Raw genomic sequence first — 17394 nt, 5'->3', positions numbered from 1 at the left:
GACGCCACATGAATCTATACAAACCCTTTCTTCTTGCTTTTCTCGGTGGAGGCATCCTTCTCGTTCTCTCCATTTTTGATGGCAGGGATCTCTTTAGGCACAGACGGTTCTTTCTTCTCCTCCTCCTGCTCTTTGCGAGTAGCTGACTTCTTGAGTATTTCAAAGTCAGAGTCTGGGTCCACCTCTAACACCTCATCCTCAGGGATGGTCAGGGCACGAGTGAGAAGGGTGGTCCCCGCTGGGACTTTGAAAGTCTCGTGAAACTCAACGGGCATGCTGAGTCTGAAGAAGAGCAGATCAGTGTTGGCATTCTGGGATCCAAATGTCTTGTGGGTCACTTTGAGACAAGGGGCAGTTTCCACTGTGCCATCAACCCGGGACACCTAGAGTTTAAATGAAAGGGGAGGCAGACACTAACTTATAATACACTATAACACAATAACACTATAACTCAGGATGGGAACATCAAAACACTGCAAGAAGCCAATCACAATACCTCCATGTGTGGATGATCAGTTGGTGCAATAATGAACTGCGGAAGGCTCTTGCTGAACCACATGGTAATGTCTCTTTTCATGTTGATAGCAAAAGGTTCAAATCCCTCCTGCAGGCCACAGATGGTAAAGTAACGAAGACTGCTGACGTTCTGACCCAAGTTGATCCTGCCGACCTGGGACAGGCCCAGACTGCACACGGGTATGAAACCTAGGAATGTTCGATACATTCATGAACACAGAAACACAAAGCCACAAGTGTCTATATGGAAACTTATCTGTTGTTAATGTACTTACCTTCTCCTATCTCAATATCCTTAAAGGCCATCTCTGAGCCTGAGTCACTGATCAACATTTCTCCATTCAGTGTAAACATAATGTTCATCTCTGTGAGGTCAATCATACAACCCACCACATCACCAGATTGCCACTGACGACCAAACGGCTCATTCCCCATATGCCAACGTTGGGCCTGAAAAAGTAAACTCATTTTAGAGCTTTGTATGACAGAGACTTTGGTAATCCTCACAACCACGTAAACTAGGTCTCACACCCACCTTGAAGCCATTGAAGACGTACGCCAAATCATCTGCACCAAGTTCAGTGTCTGCATGAACACTTGGTCTGGCCCAGCCCACTCTCATCTCGCCAATTGTCACAGCCTCAAACTCAAAGTACCACTTCCCCTGAGTGATGGCATAAGACTTCTCTGCTCTGAACACTCTGATTTTATCTCCACGGGGGCTGCCATGCCCATCCCCACCTAGATTAACACAAATACAGGAATGATGAAACAAGCTTGTAGATTTCTAGACTACAAAAAAAAAATTCCTGCCCTGCTTGTAGATAACAGAAACTTACTGCTCTCCTGGTCAGGCGGTTCTATGTTGTACCCATATCCAATGAGAGTGCGAACAGCTGCACAAACTGTCTCTCTGTTGGTCTTTTTCGTCTTTTCGTCCAGTAGGTTGTAGGGAACCAGACGGGGGTTGCGCTTGTTCAATATATCCTATACAAAAAAAAAAAAGAAATCAAACAAAAAAATGTATTATAATAAACACATTTTTAATGTTACCGATATTACAGGGACCTCTCCATAACAATGATGGTGGTACCTGTACAATACTGTAAGTCCAGCCCTGGCGAACCCGGTCTCTTGCCCAAACATTGTGTCCATTTTCTGCCAATCTCTCCACTAGAGTGTTCTGATTAGGAGTCAGCTTGACATGGTTGAGGTCCAGAGGTGCTGGCTTATATCCACTACTCTGTATGTAACTAACAAACAATCCTTTATGATCAGAATGAGTGACAGGGATAATCATATATACATGATAAAACAGAAAGGGTGTCACAAAATGAATCAGAATAAATGAAATGCCATGCAGCTCACGTTTTTGGGAGCTTGATCCTTTTCAAATTCTCCTCTGCTTTCTCATCTCCCATTCCTACATGACAGCCCAGTGCCAGCAGTGTCCTTTGAAATGAATCACACCAGGCATTAGAAATACAAAGAGACAGAAAGCACAGTGCTGTTAGTTGAAGGACTTACTTGAGTGTCTCTCCTGACATTGCCAAATTGTAGTTCTTCTCTGGTTCGGGCAGACTTTGGAAATCTACCAGGCAGGGGTGCAGCTTCTTGTTGTCATCACGAAACTTGACATTGATTTTAAAAAAACAAAAACATTTTTGAACGAAATTGTCAGCGTACACAACATTTTTCATGCTGAAAATGACCAAACATTGACACTCACTGCTCCAAAGGTCCACCCTTGCTCAATGCGAGTAACAGCCCATAACTCATGGCTATTTTCTGCAAGCTTCTCTCGAATGCGCTCCAAATGAGGAGGAAGTACAATCTGAAATAATAATGAATTCAGTGCAGTGGAAGAGATGAAGATAAAAATGATGATGGAATATGATTTTACCTGTATGGTGTCCACAGGGCAAGGAGTAAAAGCTGTATGTGAGAGGGACTGAGTTGGACCCAACAGGTTGCGGACACCATTAAAATCGTGCTTATACTCCTTGATGGGCTCAATCCGTAAACGGTCCCTGGGGAGCACTGCTTCATAGCACGGAGCATAGCCTGGAGGTGGGAGGAACTTAAAATCTCCATGACGCCCTCCGAGAAGAAACCGCAACCTTGTAGTTAGAGTGGAAATCGATATTAGTCTAATATCTGTCGAATAACTGTGCTGCAAATATGAAATAAAACATTAAAAAGATTTATTGTAATGTCCTACGTAACGCCTGCAGAGAAGCTGACAACAGGAAAGAACAGGCCATCAAGGTTGAAGTTCTCAAACATGCCCTGAACAGGATGCCCATTGATACGGAAGGAAATACTGGGCACGCTCAGATCTAGACAGCAGCTGACCACGTCCTCCGCTGCCAGGATGTGCTGATTGGGTGTAGCAACATGACTTGGAACACGTCCTGTGGACACAATGAGCAAATGAACTTATGTCTGCCAATGTACAGAGATAATATGTCCAAACTTTTGACTGGTACCATACATGAAGTTTTCTGAGTTTATCTGTATAACTTGTAGGCATCATATAGAAAAACGTAAGTGGTATGGACACAAAAGCACATTACTAAAGATGCAGATAAAAAGAGTTTAAAGGTGTTGTCTAATTCTCAGCCAGGGATGGTGCCAGTGCATGCAAAAGACTACTTCTCATAACGTGTTCACTTTACCTGACCAAAGGTGAAGCCCATCAAAACCATAGGAGTAGAGGTCGTCCCCAACTCCGTTGCCACCCCAGCCTTCCCCTCCACCAGGATATGGACTGTATCCCTCTGTCAAAGCCCAACCCACTCGTAGGTGATATGGCTGAGCTGTAAGGAATGGCTCCACATGGTCCACCATCACCTCAAAATACCATTTCTTATACTGAGTGGATCCTTCACAAGTTCCAAGGAAAATGTTGGGTCTCATGCTAAAGGAGGATGACAAAACCAATATCTAGCTCAGAGCATGTTTAGATAATTGAGCTGTACTGAAGTGTGCTCATACAAATTGACCCACCTGGTTACATAATTGATGATGTTTGTTTGAAGGAGGAGGTCACGGCCTGGAAGCAGATTCTCTGTGATGAGATTCTGATTTGACCTGACAGCCACCCCGTTACACACACACAGAGAACAGAGCACATCCAAAACCTGAGGAGAGAATCCATGAGTTGCTCTGGTGCTGCCTTAAGATGTTATGCATTATGATATTTTGCATATTAAAGAATATATGAGCTGTAATCAGATGTTTCAGGTTTTATCCATCACGCTCAGCAAAGTGTTCAGTGTTCCTGACCTTATGATTGCGTCCATGTTTATCGAGCAGAGAGATGATTGATTTGATGTGATTCTCCTGGATGATATTCAGCACCTCTGGACTCTCAATCAGAACACAATACAACACCTCTAGGATTCCTGTAATAATTTTAAAGTATAGGAATACATTAACATTAGCGGTGCATGTGTATATAGTATGTTAAAAAAGTACAATACACTATAATACACTCCCTCGAACCAACCAGGTAACAGCCCTTTCTATTTATTTTGATTTTGATACCCCTGTGCACGCTATCTGTAACATATTCAAAATGTAGACAAAAAACAAGGTGCCTATTTATAGAAATTGGTAACACATAAGCTTTTATCAGTGATGGTTATATGGTCAGTCAGTTTTGGAATGAACAAACTGCCTGTTTATACCTGAAGATGCCTCCAAACGATCTAGTTTACTGACCAGCCAGTCAAGGTTGTCACAGAACAGGGCACAGTTGGCACGATTACCTCTGATCAAAGAAGCTACACAAAAGAAGAGAACCAGAAAAGATTGTTTGTACATCGCATTCTCAAAAAAGTCAGGTGGCTGGATATAGGGAACATAAATGCCTGATTCAAAATGATTATAGATAAAATACATAGAACAAATCACCAGATAGACATACCTAGTAATTCATACAGTAAATTTACTATCTCCTTCCATGACTCTGCAGCTTCTTCCCCAGCATACTCTGAGAAGTGGGCTGCTGTGTTGTAGACATTGAGCCGATCAACACAGTCCAGGACATGAGTAATCATCCCCTGTTAAAAACAATACAAACTTAGAGAAATCCAAATATATAATGGAAATAAATGTACATCCAAACATGCAGCTGTTATATATTTGCACGTTATTAATCAGTGGTAGACCAACCTCTTCCTGGAAGAGATTCTGTCTGTTCTTGAGGGAGCGAAGCTTGAACTGTTTGTCTTCATGTTCCAGCTCCTCATCAGGGGGTCGGAAGTAGAAAATGAGATCCTGCAGGGAGAGCACCACTGCATCCATGGGCAGAGACGGAGGGTTGGGAGATTTGTTTTTCCCACTCAGGGCATCTAGACCTCTGGACAGATGAGGAAAATACCGCAATAATGAATATGTTGTGTATAAAAAACAAAAACTTGAATTTGAAATATAAGTGAAGTAGAGCTACTTGATGAACTGGTTGAAGAGGCCTGTTGTGCTGTAAATCATTCTAGCAGCTTGGGACTCTTCGGTCTGGGATCGAGCTACCGTGAGTGCATCATCCATGTGACCTTCTTTATGGAGTATGGCCTAAGTATTGAACACAGGCAAGTATATGCTCACACCTCAAGAACTCATTGATGATTTATATTTTGCTGACCGTTTTAATGAAGAATTTGCTTTACCTTTCTCTTAAGAGGACCTAGACGGGCAGATTTGGCATCAACAGCAGCATATGTAAGCCAGAGGCCAGATGAAACATGTTGCACAAAGCACATGGACTCTCCATACTTAATTTCAGGAATGCCCATGCCTTCCACGTCTCGCTTCTGGACCAATTCAATTTTCTCCTGTAGTTTAAAAAAAAAGTGCGTTTTTCATTAAGAATATCTATATTTTACACAATGAGGTCTCAAACACAATTCTGGCACAGTTGACTTTGCATGACATTGACCTTTGATATTCTGAAGCAAAAGGCTGACATCTTAGAATTTGCCTTCTCTGCGTCCACCAACAGCAGTCCTTTCTCTTCATCCAGACAAAGGTATCTGCCTGTTGTTATGTGACGTATCCGGAAAGACTGGCCCCATTTTATGTGACCTCCACTCCAACTATTAACAGGTACAAACAAATGAGCATCAGCATACTGTAAAGTCACTGAAAGTGTATGATTGTAATACACATGTTGTTAAATTAATCAAGACACTTACGCAATACGTAGTGGCTCAAGTCTCCACAAGGATCGAGCATGACTGCATACAGCCCCTCCTTCATAATGAGCAACTCTGGAAAAAACCACAAGACAGTCAATGATCTGAAACAAGTGTTAGCCTGCAGAAACTTTCTTCAAATAGCTACATTGCAGTGAACATTTTAGTTATTCGAGGTGGCAGGGTTGTGCAGTGGTTAGCACTTTTACCTCAAAACAAGAAGGTATGAACAGAACGTTGGTTCAAACCTCAGCCTCGAGTTGGGCTGTCTTATTCATTAAAACTGGACACTTGTTGCTCCTTAAGCTCTTTGTTTGTGTGTGCTTGACTGCATGAGTAAAGTCAAGTGCGTGGATGTCAGGCGATAAGCCGTAACTTTGTCAATAACCTTTGTTTTCCTGTGCCCATAACCTCACCCCTGCTTCCATTGTTCTCCTAATCCACCTGAAGACACTTGATGTACACTCTCCCTGGATCCCCATGCCCAAGGCTCAACCTCTTTGGCTCCCCTACCCAGACTATACACTGTCATGTGTTTGTATGTTGCATTTGGGTTCACTCCGTTAGCACTACACTCCATCACCATTCATCACAAGACATGCAACACCAGAGGTGTGCTTTATAATGTAGGAAATGCAGAGAAAAACACATGGTGCAGTGATCTAATGCTGTATTGTCACCTGCGCTGGTCATCCCCTTGGTCAGCTCCTGGGATTGCCAAACACTCATCCATGTGACCATGGAACAGCCTGAGAACATATCCTCCAGTCAGAAAACCTAGAGGGAAAGAGTCATGTTGCTAAGAGAGAGTAGACAGGTTTATAGACCAAATACATTTTTATTTTTAGTAAGTACAAAATGACATACCTTCAGCTAGTTCACATCCAGACATCACAGGGGTCATTGTCCACAGTGTTTGCATGAAGGAGGCGTCTACCATCAAGTCACCACTGGCATAGGACAGATGCTGAGAAGAGCACAGGTTGTAATACCAGTAAAATGAATTGCCAACAAATCATTTGTTATGGTGCGACGGTAAATAAAATCATGGTTACCAGGTATCGCTCCGAAGAAACACTGACAAGAATGAGGTCATCTCCCACCCTGACCTTCTCGCCTTCAGACCTCTGTTTGGAGGCTGGATGGATGGTCCACCAGCAGGCCTCACCTGTGACAGACAAATAGATTTAAAATACAGATCTACATCGGCATGTGTACATACTGATGTTTCAGTAAAGTGCGTATCCACCTGTGGAGTCTTCCTGCAAGCCCACATCAAAAGCCAACTTGTCTGTCAGTGAGCGTGAAGTAGTCAAACAGCTCAAGTACTGCAGCATAAAGAGAAGGATAACAAGTTAGCGTTGTGAGATGACATACTCCAAACAATTCAGAGAATAATAGACTGTGAAGAGAATTGCCACTTCAAGATAGAGCAGCAGTAGCCACATTTTGACTGCAAATGTGCTCACCATGTTTGAATGTGTGTGTTTCAGGAGGATGGCATGTCCGTACAGCAGGGTTCGGTGACCTCCTCCTTGTGACGACTGAGAGAAGGACGTAGAGGCAGAGTCAATTAAAAGTACAAAAGATGAGAGGAGGTTATCGTAATGCAGGGCAAGTCTACAGACTCCAAGCTTTGGGCAATAGGAGGAATAAAACACATGTGTTAGAACAGTCAAGGTAGACAAAGTGTTGAATCAGTGACATGAATCAGTGGAGGTACGTAAGCTAAGCAGGTCTGTAATAACGCTAATCAAGTTGTGAAAAGTAGCTACAATGAAGTTATAACACGGAATCTGACAAACTTTCTCACAAATTTTCATGTGACAGGAGAGAATGAGTAAACATACCCATTTGTCCAGATCGACAGCCTGTGGTTGGCAGGTGGTAGAGTAAAGAAAAGAAATGAAGTACAGGTAAATACAGCTGTTGAATGAACAATACAGCACATGTTTAATAAATAATGGGTACATCCCATGGAAAAGAAGCATCTTCAACCAAAGAGCCTCCTAACTGTTCTTTACCTCATCCACAGAAGAGTTGGACAGCATCTCCTGTAATGCCCGAACGGACAAGGACTGCTCCAAAATGAAGCAGCAGATAGCAAGGTCTGGAGGGACATTCTAAAACACAGAACAACTAGTAAACCTGGTGACTGGTAACAATTACATTTCTTAATTACATTAAATAAAAGGCACCAGGCACAATGTCCTTTCATTACCTGAGCATTTGAGGTTGTCTCAAGAAAACAAAGACGATTCCCAAATCCTTCACATGACAGACACAGCTTGATCTGTTCCTTGAGAATGGATGCAGTGCACTGTAGTACCACCTGGTCATCCTACAAAGATGAAACATATCCAAAAGCAACATTAAAGCGATATTGTGTGATGTTTCTATCATACAGATAACAGATTTTGAATCATTTTGATGCTACACTGACTTGTAATCAGGTGAATGGTAATCTCTGTTATTCATATGTCTGTTCTCACACTATGTAACTTTGGGCTCTGGGTCGAGAGAAGTAGAAAACACTTTCACACACCATCAACTATTTCACTGATTTTGGTGAAAATGGATCATATATTATAGAGAAAATGTTTCTGGTTTTCCCTCTAATGTTCTCCGGCTACTTTGCCTCAACTCTTTGTGATTTACAGAGTTTCCCAATGGACAGTAAACTGCTACCAACTGTAACTGCTGTTAGCTAATGTGAGCTCAGTTTGTTAGCCAGGCTGCCATCTGTGAGCTCAGAGCACCGAGGGAGGTTCATGTGGTTGTACCACCAGCGTTTTAGACCACTGGGAAGAAGAGGATTTCAGGCCCGGGGAACGCAGGAATTGTGTTGAGGAGTGGAGTAGCCAGAATCCAGTAACCAGAGTTGGATTTCTTGCTGCTGGACTAATAAGTAATATTAACTGGCTGGCTGTTGTTGCACTTGCTTGATGTTTAGCTGTTAGCTCAACTCAAGTTGACTTTTTGACCATGAATAATTTAATCAAAACAAATATGCGTGTACAGCTGTCCATGTTTACCACAGTGGAATTACAGTCTGAAACCGGGGTCACTAAAGTGCAAAAATATTATTATCTATGTCGCTTTAACTCTATAACATATACAAGAAAGACAAAATTGTTTTGTTTTTCTTACACAACTTTTCCTAGCCTTCACTTGTTTTTGTTTTATTCATGTATTTCTATCTGTCAGTGACTGGCCCAGCTGTAATCTCCCCGCCTCTCTGGCTCCATGACACCTGCCACTACCCCCTCAGACCCACCCCCTTAACTATCTATTTCAGGATGCTGCACCTGCTGTTCACACATCCCTTTCTGGAAAGAGACAGATATTTAGGATTTGACGGCCAGGTTTTTTTTTTCCCCCTTCACTGCGCTGAGAAGGGAAATTTTCAGAAATAGGTTGAGCTTTTATATATTTTCTATATATTTTCTAGTTTAGTTTATGTCTTATTGTAGTTGTTTCTGGAACTGTAAATCAGCATTAAACTGCTGATAGGTTTGAAGATTTGAACTTTGCTCTTATAACAAAAGTACAACAAAGTAAATATATTTAAGTTGGTCTATAAATGGCAATATGACAATGTGATATTTCTTAATTTACACAGGTATGTACAAAGTTACAATACTGTGATGTTAAAACTCTAATGCACAGTGCAGCGACTGCCATGAACAGATTACTAACATGATTAAATTTTCACCCAAGAGCTATGCAATGATGGTGAAAGTATGCAAATTCCAGACCAGAAGGACCAGAGCTGGTGGACTGGAAGGGCTGCCACTGGGAGCTTTTTTTATTGCTTTACTACAGAGTTTAAGCATGAGTTTAAGAGACTTGTGCCTGTGTGACGTATTGTGAGTTTGCCATGTTGTAAAGGGGAGCTGATGCCATCTGTTTCTCATGTCCTGAACACACAGACTACTGAAATATAGACACACTACAACAGGAAGCCAAGCAGCCATTTATCCAAAATCCCATCTTTTTTTTTTTCAGAAGATTTGTCATGTCCTATAAAGTATAAAGAAATGTTTTGATACCAGCATCTAATAATAAATATTGCTCGTACTACTTTAGTAGTAAAGTTCCCACATAGACTGAAGTAAGCAGGTGCTGAAATGAGCCAAGCTTTGAACCTGTTAATCCTCACACAATATATATAGAACTCAGCGCAGTGTGAGCAGAGACAGACTGACAGTAACTTTGCGGCGCAGTCTTGACATATTTTATTTTAGTGTTGTATTTCAAGACATGACGTGATGACAAACTGAAAACATGTGTATTAGATTTATGTAGCTGTGAGATTTAATATTTAAAAATTAAAAAAATATTTAGATATGAATGAACCTGTTTTTATTAGGATATGAAGTGAACGTTCCCTCAAGCTAAAAGACTGCAGTCACGATTCAGAATTTACAATCAATAGCTACAAGGGACAGAGTTTCACATGATCCGTATAATCCAGCCTACAAATCATCAGTGTCTTGCTCACTCTAACATCAGAGCTAGAGTTACCAGGGTCAAGAGAAACTCAAGTGACAAGTAGAGCATCTACAATAGCTAAGTGTCAATGCTGACTATCCAAATAGAGTGTTACATACATCCAACTGCTTGCAAGGCCACAACGCCCTTCTGCAGTCCTTGGACAAGAGATCCATAAATACATGATAGCTCAGCTATGAGTAGTGCACTTCAAAGTAAAACTTAAACTGAAACCTTCCTAATCAAGATGTTTATATTTAGTATACACATGATCTAAATCACAAATTGGGGCTGCAGCAGAACAAGGACCCGAACTGAGGCAACTTGTGGATTAATCTGATATGCCCGTATTAAATGGTGACCAAATAAGTTCCTAACAAATTGCTTATCACTATCGCACAGGAATGTGTCAGCTGTCATTGTTTTCTAAAAAGGTAGCTGAAGACAGGTGGTTATTCCTTAAGATGAGGACAGGTCAAAGTATGGCCCACTAGCTAGTCTGCTGTTGTTCATATTTTCATTCTCTCAGCGAAAGAACAAAGTATTCAATCTGAAATAACAGAATTACATATTGTTATTACCATTACTGAATAATTAGTTCCAGCACTTGTCATCAAATGAGTGGTTATCACCGCGACCCAAATATAAAGTACACAAATTGTAGCACGATATGCGTGCAAGAAATGTGTTGCTGCAATTAAATTCAGTACTGTCCATCAAAGTAAATATGGTGGTGTCAGTGTCAAAAAGTTTTAATATTTAATGTACAGTAATTGTTTTTGGGAATCTGTTACACGTCTGTGTGTTAACTGGCAACAGAAGTTTTCCTCTCTGTTACAAAACAGTAACATGTCAAGTAGCCGAAGGGATATAAATAGATAACAATGCCAACAAAACCAGCCACCTGTCCCAGTCCATCAGTCTATGTAAAGAAGGCAAGTCAACACAGTAAATGTCTGTCTATCATCTCTAATGAAGCAACAATTCAACATACAAAAAGTTCATTCTTGTACGTTGTGACTGAACAAGTTGAGTTTCAAACTACTTGAGAAGAAGAAGCAGACAGCATCACTTACCGTACGCAGGAACTGAATCTCTTCCTCTCCATCTGCACCTTCTGCCATAGTTCAAAGGCATTAACAGCAAAACCCAGATAGAAATGGGAAACTGTTCAATCCCTGTCAGTTCTGTAACTCCTGGTGCCTATATGCTCGCCACATAAGGCCAGACAATGTTGGTAAAGGTTACTGAAGGGCACAGTGGGTCTCTCTCTGTGCCTCTCTCTGACTGTGTTATGAGGCAGAGGGATTGACTGTTCATTCCAGTTCACATCAAAAAAAGAGGTGGAGCAAGCTGAGAAAGCAGCAGCAGTCATTCACATGTTCCCCGGTTGTAATATTTGTTGTTTTGTACAGAATTTAGGCTTAATTCTACATATCTGCTTCTCATAATGCCATGTGCCGATGAAGGTTAATCAAATGAACTGATACTTTTGTTGAATTTTTCACAACTTTTGCATTATTCACATTTTATTTTTGTTTAATCAAACTGAGCCATTCTTATGAGGTTACAGGGGCTGGGTGGTACCTGGACGATAGTATTAGATTTATTTGCTTGCTAGAATTTCTCCCAGGCTTTCTGATAGGAATGACTGTCTCCTCCAGCTCATAGTGACTTGCCCCTCCTTCCAAATGTATCGAATAGTGACAAAACCTTATTTAGACCTCCAAGACTTCTCCTAATGCGAGTGGTGCTCCCATATGAACTTTAGCCTGTGCTGAAAATAATGGGATCTTTTGACCAGACTAACACTTAATATCCCAACATAGTATTAATTTACTCCTCTTTCTACATGTGCTTGTAGGGATAGAAGCTACTATCATCAATCTTTGCAGCTGATATTATTCCATCTTATTTAACACAGTAAATTATCATGTTTAATGTGAAACGTTTCACATTGTTTTATTTACATAAGTTTTTATTTGTCTGGCCTATGCTTCTGTAGAATGTAAAGAGATAGTACAATAATTTAGATTTAATGTGGTAAATAACAATGAATAAACTTGTGAATGAATGCAAATACAAAAATACAGTGTGTAAGATTTGCTGTTCGGTAGATTGTGTAATTTCCGATCGCATTGAATGCAACACTCTTCGCTGCGGAGCAGCTACGGCGGCCTCACGTGACAAACGACTTTTTCCATCACAACGGTGCGCGGTATAGAAAACTGCCCGTTGCCGTGGTAACCCGAGAGCGAAAATCATCATGTTATTATGTTAAACGTTTGGTTCAGATTAAAAAACAACAAATTGCCACAAAACGGTTCTGAAAGAAAACTTTTAGCTGCTTTAGTAGACACGTAAAGTTGAAGAATAAACCCAGAGACAGACATGACTGACACCGAGGGAGTCCAAGACAGGTAGGTGATAAATCAGGAGCTAAAGTTTCCATTTGTTAAGTAGTTAACCTGAAGCGAAACGAGACAAAACGACTAAATGATCTGCATCTTGATATGCCACACCTGTGAGGTGGGATGGACTATCTCGGCAAAGGAGAAGTGCTCACTATCACAGATTTACACAGATTTGTGATTGAGAGAAGTGGTTATTTTGTGTGTGTATATAGAAAATGTTTTAGATCTTTGAGTTCATCTCATGAAAAATGGGAGCAAAAACAAAAGTGTTGCGTTTATATTTTTGTTCAGTGTATATACAGGTATTGTTTTAAAATCATAAAGACCAATCTGTAATTGCAATGTGTTTTTTACCTGTCATTGTGCTTTGAGAACATCTCTCCCTTTTTGTTTTCAAGAACTCGAAGACTTGAAGAACAAGTCCCAAGAAAAAAAACTCAGGAGCCTTCTCTTCAAGAACACGTTGCAGGAATATGTACTGATGACATGACTTACACTGAAGAAATCCAAATGAGGTAATAAATCAAGAGTAAAGTTGTGGGAGTTTGGAGAGTTTAGAACCATTTCCGTTTGCTGGTAGTCTGTAACTTAATGTTTGGATGCAGTATACATTTTTGGATTGAATAATGTATTGTACAAGATTATCTGTATAAAAACGAGAAACAGTTTAAAATGGAATACATTCAGCTGAAACACCTATCAGAACCTCACCCTTCTGGGTACTGAGAGCAACAAACTGAAGCTGCACTTAACTGCAATACTGGATATCAGCATGTGGTAGATGTTGACTGCATAAAAAGATATGCCATATGGTGACTTATTAACTAATATAATGGGAAAATGTACTATATAGGCTACTTATATAGAGGTTCCATCAGTTCTGCAGGGAAAGAATATGTCACAGGTAGCTTTCCACAGTGGCTGCAGGAGACTAGCAGATTACAACTATTTGATAATGATGAAAATATCATATGTACAATTATTGCCTTGAAATCGTAAAGGTCAGTCTGCAATTGTAATGTGTTTTTTTCCTGTCATTGTGCTTACAAGAACATCTCTTGATCGTCTTCTTTTGTTTTGCAGTTTCCCACTCGAAAATTCTGATGAGGACTCAGAAACACTCACAGTCACAGAAGTTGTAGATATAACAGGCATAGAAGATGAAGATATAACGGGCACAGAAGGGACATTGAACATCTTGATAAAAAGACTGCAATCCAATTGGCAAGCTATTTTAATTGGGATTTTGATAGTGCTTTTGTTTGGTGTGACCAGTGCCCTCTTGTATAAAAAAAAATACACAACTGAACCTGCTCTTGAAGAAGACCTCCCAAGAAAATACAGAGCTGAACCTGCTCTTGAAGAAGACCTCCCAAGAAAATACACAGCTGAACCTGCACTTGGAGAACGTGATTCAAGAAAGGAGACAACTGGATGTGGAGAACCAAAAGCTTAACATGTTTCTAAATTCAACTCTGGAAAACTTTAACCTCATAAAGGAAGAGAAGAAACAACTTAACCTCCATCTGAACGAATCACTGAAGATCATCACCCGCCAAGGCGCAGAAAGCAAACAGTTGCACCAGCTGTTATTGAATGAACAGCTAAACTCCATGCAGCAGAAAGCAGCTAATGAACACCAGCTTTCAATCCTGTTCTCGAACAAAATGGGCTTCATTTGGAGATTCTGCAACAGAGACACCCTGCAGTGTTCACGCTGCCTGCCTGGCTGGACTGAGCACGCTTCACGTTGCTTCATCCTGTCCCACGAACCAAAGAAGTGGGGAAAATGCTTGCATAGAGTGTCTTGACTATGGGGGTGACCTGGCTATGGTTAGGAATAAAGAAGACCAGGCATTCTTGACCAACATGACTTTTCAGTATGGACAGCAGAATTCTAGCGAAGATTTTCATTCAGCATGGATTGGATTGCAGGATATGGTCAAGGAGGGCACCTTCTTCTGGGTCAATGGCGACACAGTCAAGTTGAATGTCATGTATTGGATGGATCTGGAGCCAAATAACGCTATGGCTGCCTGGAACACAAGCCAGGCAGCACAGGACTGTGTTGCTATTGTTCCACCAACACGCATTGAAGGGGAGGACTGGTTGAACAACTGGGATGACATTATTTGTAATGGCAGACGGCACTACATTTGTGAGACCACAGCTCTCATTTTGGGCTGACTGATGTAACCCCCGTTACACTGACAAGCCAGGGACGATGTATATAAGTGTGCATATATGGGGAGGGGCCAGCGGCGGGGATGCTGCGACACCAGAGCAGCAGGAGGAGGAGGAGGAGCAGTGACCGATTTATGTTTCCAAATTTATTGTAAAGTTATTATAATCTGACCAACATCAATAAAGCAAAGCAAGTATATGTGCTGTATTTATTTCAATGATATACATATAAACAGTATTCTTCTCTTTTAGACTGACATTGCTGCCTCTGCTCTGCACTGAATACTAGGTTTTTTCCAGAGCCTTGTCAAATAGACTGAAGGACTGCTGAGAGATGATTGTTCACCCTAAACAAACATTTTCCTTGTTCAAGAGGTTATTGATCTGTGCAAATGTTACAATATGGATTTTGGTATTGTTTCTTTGGATCAGGAGAAGGCTTTTGACAGGGTGGATCACTCTTATTTGTTTTCAGCACTCAGGGCTTTTGGTATTGGGGATGGGTTTCTGGCTTGGGTTGGGATTGTTGTATAGAGGGACACAATGTCTGGTGAAGATGGGGGGTAGAGCTGAACAGGCCAATCCCTGTACAGTGAGGGATGAGACAGGGGTCCCAGATTTCAGGTCATCTATATGCCCTGGCCATTGAGCTGTGCAGGTTGAGAAGTCGACTGAGCGGCATTTCCCTGCCTGGTTACTCGAATGTTGATCATCCTCCTACGGTTTCTGCCTCTACAGATAACGTAAATATCTTACGTCATATATTAGGGGGATGTTCAACGTTTGCAGGATAGCCTGTCCATAACCACTCAAACACTACAGTCAGCCTGCAAGTGAACTTCAGGGAGGCCAACTGTACCAATCTGGGCCACTTGATGAAAGTGACTGCAACATCCGTAGATTCTCTGAGAGACAGCAACATCATTTCCATCAGACTTATAAACAGAGTGGTGGCGGAAGTCTGTGCTGCTTTACCAACCTTCTTGATTGATTGCTATGCTATGAGAGCAAGTTTTTTATGCAGGAAATATAAACATGGATAACCCTGTAAAAAGTATTTTTTTAAAAGAAATATGACTAGGCTATAGACCAGTGAGAAGCAAATGTTCTGTAAACATACTGAGAAAGTGGAGAGACAAACAGTGTATGACTCTGCAAATCTTCAATCTGGATCATGGTGACATCATTTTAAATCCATGTTGAAGCACTTTCTGTTGCTTTGATCCAATTCCATGCCCTCCACCACCACATGAGTATTCCTCATTCCATTATGTATCTTTATTTTTTATGTATATTTAATAAACAGCCATTTCATACTAGCACACACAGGTCAGATTTGTATCTAGTGGTGAAGTTGGAACCAAGTGAATGCCACTCACCTCCCCCGTTTTGTTTCAAGCATGAAGGATAAACTACAGTGACTGTACTTCTGTAAAGTCCCTATCTAAAGCCAGTGTTTGGTTTGTGCCTGGGTTACTGTGAACATGTTCAACATGGACTCTGTGGAAGAGGACCTGCTCTCTCTGTAGATATAAAAGTCTCATTCTAAGGTAATACAAACACAATGACTCTTATTTTCAGGTGATTATACACGAATGAAAACATAGTTATGAATATTATATTCCATTTCTTTTCTCTTTTTTTGGCCTTTTATGCCTTTAATGATAGTACAGCTGAAGATAGACAGGAAGCAGGGGGGTGACACGCAGTAAATGGCCGTTCGATGCGGGATTCGAGTCAGCTGAGTCAAGTGAACATTGATGACATGCTGTGTATGCTCAGATGAAGGTGAAGCTGCCTTCAGAGTGAAATATATATTTACCTTTTATATGACAGGAGGCAGACTGTTGCCCTCCTCCTCCTCCTTCTGAAACAACAAATAATTAAACTTCAAGACAAATACAAACTATTGATCACTACATGAATGTTGAAATTGATAAAAAACATTTGATATTTACCTTTACCGAAGTTCAGTCACAGCAGTCTGCAGTGAATGATGAAAAAACAGCTTCCACCAGTGCTGCAGTGAAAGATCACACCGTGTTCACTGATGAAGGTGTGCTGAATAGCCAGATGTCAGTTGATGCTGAAGACATGAAGTATGACTCAGAGTCTGACACTATCTGTTGGTGAAATGTCTTCAAAGAATCCAGTAGTAACTTATTACTTCAGGGGTACTGATAAATTCATTCATCTGATCAGTAGGTGTACTCAACAGGCTGGTAGGTTTTGATCTGTCCTGATTTGAAAACACAGGACAGTTCTCAGAAAAGCAAAGCTAAGAGAGGTAGAACTGCAAAAAAAAAAACAGAAAGTAAATGATCATGTGTCACATGGTACCTTCCTTAAAAACCAGTTCTTCCTTTCTTTCAGTCAGATAACAGAGAATAAATTTAAACTTGCATGAAGTTGATACAAATCTGAACCTCATGTTCATTTTAAACATGACTTATTATGAGTAATGCAAAGTCTGTTAACATTTAAGTTTGCAACGTGTCACTCTTGCTCTTCTCTTTCACAAGATCATTCAGAGATCACATCTCCAGATATATAACACCAGCAGTTATGTCCTTAGAGGTTAATGTTTA

General features: G+C 40.9%; 2 protein-coding genes across 3 annotated transcripts in view; one reads left to right on the top strand and one right to left on the bottom strand.

Annotated features, from left to right (window-relative positions):
• Positions 1-11361, bottom strand: part of LOC104924595 (ryanodine receptor 1) — a 46208-nt gene extending 34847 nt beyond the window's left edge. Inside the window, exons 1-30 of one of the 2 annotated variants that reach the window (XM_019253217.2) lie at positions 11285-11361; positions 7936-8055; positions 7739-7837; positions 7565-7585; positions 7184-7258; positions 6964-7042; positions 6770-6882; positions 6582-6681; positions 6395-6491; positions 5715-5789; positions 5459-5615; positions 5190-5354; positions 4973-5094; positions 4696-4882; positions 4448-4583; positions 4209-4304; positions 3805-3923; positions 3526-3659; positions 3195-3436; positions 2738-2930; positions 2420-2636; positions 2246-2350; positions 2044-2147; positions 1885-1968; positions 1610-1769; positions 1356-1503; positions 1052-1257; positions 792-966; positions 497-705; positions 25-383 (exon numbers count right to left, since the gene is read on the bottom strand). In XM_019253217.2, coding sequence (XP_019108762.2) covers positions 25-383; positions 497-705; positions 792-966; positions 1052-1257; positions 1356-1503; positions 1610-1769; positions 1885-1968; positions 2044-2147; positions 2246-2350; positions 2420-2636; positions 2738-2930; positions 3195-3436; positions 3526-3659; positions 3805-3923; positions 4209-4304; positions 4448-4583; positions 4696-4882; positions 4973-5094; positions 5190-5354; positions 5459-5615; positions 5715-5789; positions 6395-6491; positions 6582-6681; positions 6770-6882; positions 6964-7042; positions 7184-7258; positions 7565-7585; positions 7739-7837; positions 7936-8055; positions 11285-11332 — 4145 coding nt within the window. In that variant the 5' untranslated portion in view covers positions 11333-11361. The remainder of the gene's footprint in view (positions 1-24; positions 384-496; positions 706-791; positions 967-1051; positions 1258-1355; positions 1504-1609; positions 1770-1884; positions 1969-2043; positions 2148-2245; positions 2351-2419; positions 2637-2737; positions 2931-3194; positions 3437-3525; positions 3660-3804; positions 3924-4208; positions 4305-4447; positions 4584-4695; positions 4883-4972; positions 5095-5189; positions 5355-5458; positions 5616-5714; positions 5790-6394; positions 6492-6581; positions 6682-6769; positions 6883-6963; positions 7043-7183; positions 7259-7564; positions 7586-7738; positions 7838-7935; positions 8056-11284) is intronic. The other variant, XM_019253218.2, reaches the window with a different exon arrangement.
• Positions 11362-12427: 1066 nt separating this feature from the next.
• Positions 12428-14866, top strand: LOC113744354 (uncharacterized). Its single transcript, XM_027273644.1, has 4 exons — positions 12428-12628; positions 13021-13137; positions 13706-14063; positions 14262-14866. The coding sequence occupies exons 1-4, from the start codon at positions 12600-12602 to the stop codon at positions 14358-14360; spliced, it is 603 nt and encodes a 200-aa protein (XP_027129445.1). The 5' UTR covers positions 12428-12599; the 3' UTR covers positions 14361-14866.
• Positions 14867-17394: the final 2528 nt, after the last annotated feature.

Source organism: Larimichthys crocea, chromosome XXII (genome assembly GCF_000972845.2).
Source record: "Larimichthys crocea isolate SSNF chromosome XXII, L_crocea_2.0, whole genome shotgun sequence".
In the NCBI taxonomy this organism is placed as follows: domain Eukaryota; kingdom Metazoa; phylum Chordata; class Actinopteri; family Sciaenidae; genus Larimichthys; species Larimichthys crocea.
The sequence above is the reverse complement of the archived record's forward strand: the minus strand, read 5'-3'. Positions and strand labels throughout refer to the sequence as shown.

Excerpts from the sequence above, each read along its gene's own strand:
- LOC113744354 (XM_027273644.1), top strand. The coding sequence starts at position 12,600 with ATGACTGACACCGAGGGAGTCCAAGACAG. Across the intron at positions 12,629-13,020 it reads ACCGAGGGAGTCCAAGACAG|AACTCGAAGACTTGAAGAAC; the intron begins GTAGGTGATAAA and ends TTTGTTTTCAAG. Across the intron at positions 13,138-13,705 it reads ACTGAAGAAATCCAAATGAG|TTTCCCACTCGAAAATTCTG; the intron begins GTAATAAATCAA and ends TTTGTTTTGCAG.